At 28.2% G+C, this 3,725-nt stretch overlaps 1 protein-coding gene across 1 annotated transcript in view; it reads left to right on the top strand.

Annotated features, from left to right (window-relative positions):
* Smp_058270 (putative amiloride-sensitive sodium channel) overlaps positions 1-2,570 on the top strand; it is a gene marked incomplete at both ends in the record, with an annotated part of 26,030 nt that extends 23,460 nt beyond the window's left edge. The window contains one exon of the mRNA XM_018789363.1: positions 1,491-2,570. Within this exon, the coding sequence (XP_018654814.1) occupies positions 1,491-2,570 (1,080 nt within the window). The remainder of the gene's footprint in view (positions 1-1,490) is intronic.
* Between the last annotated feature and the right edge of the window lie 1,155 nt (positions 2,571-3,725).

Here is a 3,725-nt window from a genome sequence, read left to right as displayed (position 1 = left end):
GATTACATCTCAGTCCTACAGGAGGTAGGTCACGGCCCGAATAGCTCAGTGATTACTTTCATATGGTTTGGCTTGACCTTAAATATGAAGAATTGATTGGGGATTTAGGCATACGTGCAACCCATGTCAAGCTCATCCACAAAACTAAATATCTCATTTATGTTTTTTGGAAGAAACATGTAAATTTCATTGGCTGTTCTGAATCAAGTAAACTCACAAACACCATTAACTACTATGGTTTTAGAGTCAGTTATTGCAATAGAACAACTTCAAGAAACTTAATCCAAATAGCCTTAAAATTCTCTTCTGAGCAAATACAAATTTTTCAAAAAAAAAGAAAATGCATTAAAAATCAATCTTATTTCAATTTTTAGATAAAGCAAATAATAAAAAAAATTTTTTTTAAAAAAACTTATTTTCATAATGATTTTTTTCCCATTTATTCGGTTACTGCTCAATCAATATTTTATATATATAACTCCTCATATGAAATTAAGTTTGCTAAATAATGCTTCCGTATAATTCTAATTCATTAAGCTGATTTATCATAGAAAAGATAAAAGCATTTTTTTTAAAGGGTAGAATCACAGACTTGATAATTTTGAGCATGGGATTTCGAGTATATATTGTAATCCAGTTTATGTAAGTGTAAAACATTATTGATTAGGTTGGTTGAGATACGTGATAAGCGGTAACCGTGGCGATCCTGGTTAATAAAAGTTTAAGTTCAACGAAGAGAGTAAATAAACCATGAAATGGTATCTTTCTACGGGTCAATAATTTGTAGACTGAGATACGTTTGCGGGTGCAAACTTCTAATTGATGTAATCGAAATAGTGATGATGTACACTTGAAGATTTTTGATGACATGATCATATCTTCCTATGCTATGTACACTGTTAAAGATTTACAAAAATCTCTATTTAAAGAAATTTAGTATGCATACCTTTTTTTTGTTTAACGCTTATTAAACAACTTTTTATCCTGTTCACACTATTGATAAGATCGACATAACAAGCTTTTGAACAAGTGAAGTGCTGTGGCTCTCTATTTTCTAAACTTTCAGTACTGAGAGATTATTGAATAATTGTATTTGTGCATAATCCTACTAAAATCCACACTTCGGTTTTATGTAATTTGTTGTTAAGGTGTTTTGTTTATTTTTAATCTAAACATACAACTTAGAGTCTCTTTCTACTTATGTTACATAATAATTTTTGATCGATTGATACAACACTCAATTAAATGGGAAATCATCACATAAGGTGCTTAGAATAGTCATCTTGTATAACATTTATTCCGCCTTACGCTAACTTTCTATATTATTTACACTAAATCACTAATTACTTAAATCGAAGTCAAAATCAACATTTACTAATTGAACTGCAAAATATCTATCTCGTTATTGTTTTTTTTTTTAATTGAAACATTTTTGATCTCATTTTACTGTTCTTCATAATTTTCTTTTGTCATTTATCGATATTCTTTAGATCACATGTCAGTGGCATACGGTTTGTGCGCGATATAACAAAGAATGTAATTGTACATGCCCTTTGGAATTACTTCGTCTTCGATTGGATCGTGAAATCAAAAATAAGGCTTCAAATAAGTCATTCTTCATGAATGTCGATCGAAACCGTCAACACTATCGATCTCAACATTATTGTCCACCTAATTGTCAGCTTGATTATCGTATGGCCTTTGTGAATAACTCTATATGTCCACTGGCGTGTCGTACAGTAACTTATAAAAAGTTAAACGAAGTTCTAGACAATATTACAGATCGTTCAGCTGTGCAACTAGAATTAATTCAAGCTGAGGGTTTAACTGAGATGACTGAAGAAGCATTGTATTCGTTACCTAAATTATTTAGTGAAATAGGTGGCTTAAGTTCGTTCTATTTTGGATTTAGCTGTATTCTGTTTTTTGAATTATTGGAATTAGCCTTTTGGTTAAGATGTACTTATCGTTCTCAATTTCTTGAACGTGTAACAAAGATGTTAGGACAACACATGGAAATTATCGATGAACCTAATGACAAAACTTTTAAAAATCTTCAAAATGCAACTAATAAACTATCATTTACAGAAAATGTTTGGCAAATACAAAATAAAAGACGTAATAAACTAAGCAACAGAAACATTAGCCCACAGAGACAAAAACAACAAAAAAATGAGTCATTTCGTCCAGTTACTTCAATATCAAAATGGAGTTCACATGACCAACCAAAAGGAAAATCATATAAATATTCATTAATATGTACACCATCCCGGTTGAAATCTCGTACATCAAATCGTATTGAATTAAACCCATTAAAAATGTATAAAATTGATGAAACAAACTTAAGTGAATATCCTAAAGATCAAGATAGTCCATTAATTGGTATAAAATCGCATAAAACATTTCTTTCAGAAAAACCTACATTGGGAATACATCGAAATTCTTCTAATTCTATTCAATATTCAATAAATTTATCTGCCTTCAATGATAAAGTTCAGATTTTAACAGTTCCGGTTATTTTAAATAATCATTTATTTCAAGTTGCTATAGACTATGAGATAGCTTTATAAAAATGGTTCTATGAATATAGTTATTTATACATTTTCATTTTATGACAACATTATTTTTTGAAATAAGTATCCAAATTATCATCAATTTATAATACAATAGAGATCATAATTCAAACATTTCTTTGAATAAACCTTCATTATGATATTCATACTTTCCATATTCAAATGAACTTCATAAATAATTAGCTTAATGAAATAAAGAATTTATTAGGTAATGTATAAAAAATTTCATATATTGAACCCATTGAGTGTAAATTTATAGATTTAAAAAATATATATACGTATATTCAAACTGTATATGGATGTTCTCTTTTGTTCCTTTACTTTCAATCACTTTTAGTTACTAAGATTTAAAATGGATATATCATTAACAATACATGAGTTAACTTGTAGATATTATGAATGGTTTTTGTCAATCTAACTAGCTCATTTAATTGTAAGAATCTAATTTACTAAGCCCCACAAATGATATTCCTCTTCAAATGTTTTGGCCAACATATATTTTTTCTACAAATCTGAACCCTTAAAAGTTCATTTAAGACTACTTAATTAAATGATAAGGTATTTCAAAGATAAATCAGACAGGCAAATAAATTTACGTTTTAAATGGATCATATCATGGAACATTATATACATATTCAGAATTGATTTAAGCACTCTCATTCTATGTAACACGAATTAATGAAAGTAGTCTTCTTAATTTTCTGGGTTAATCTATATTACACAATAGGTAGTTTCTTCAATCAGCAGACTGTTTAAGATTATTAAACATATTAGGTGATGATTTTGAATTCTCACCATTGGTTTTATTTGTTTCTGTTATTTTTAGTAATTGAATAAATTTATATCGTCATCTATTTTAATGGAGGAATTATGAATTACAGATTTATGTAGATTTAAGTAATACAATATAATTTTATAAATTAAATTTGATTTGAAAAGTCCCGGAAATTTTGTTTGATGTATTCTATGACTAACTATATCAATGTACAAGAAACAATTTATCACTTTTGATGTGAATGTATCATGAAGACATGTGAATGATCCATGCTTACTCTCAAATTAGTTTGATATCTTGACACAAAAGCTCAAGTATATTTAACAACTTAACAAGTTCATAGTTTTATGTAGTGATGTTTACCCTTGACTAATAGA

This window comes from Schistosoma mansoni, chromosome W, assembly GCF_000237925.1.
Source record: "Schistosoma mansoni strain Puerto Rico chromosome W, complete genome".
NCBI classification, from domain to species: Eukaryota; Metazoa; Platyhelminthes; class Trematoda; order Strigeidida; family Schistosomatidae; genus Schistosoma; species Schistosoma mansoni.
This window is presented reverse-complemented; position numbering and strand designations above follow the sequence as displayed.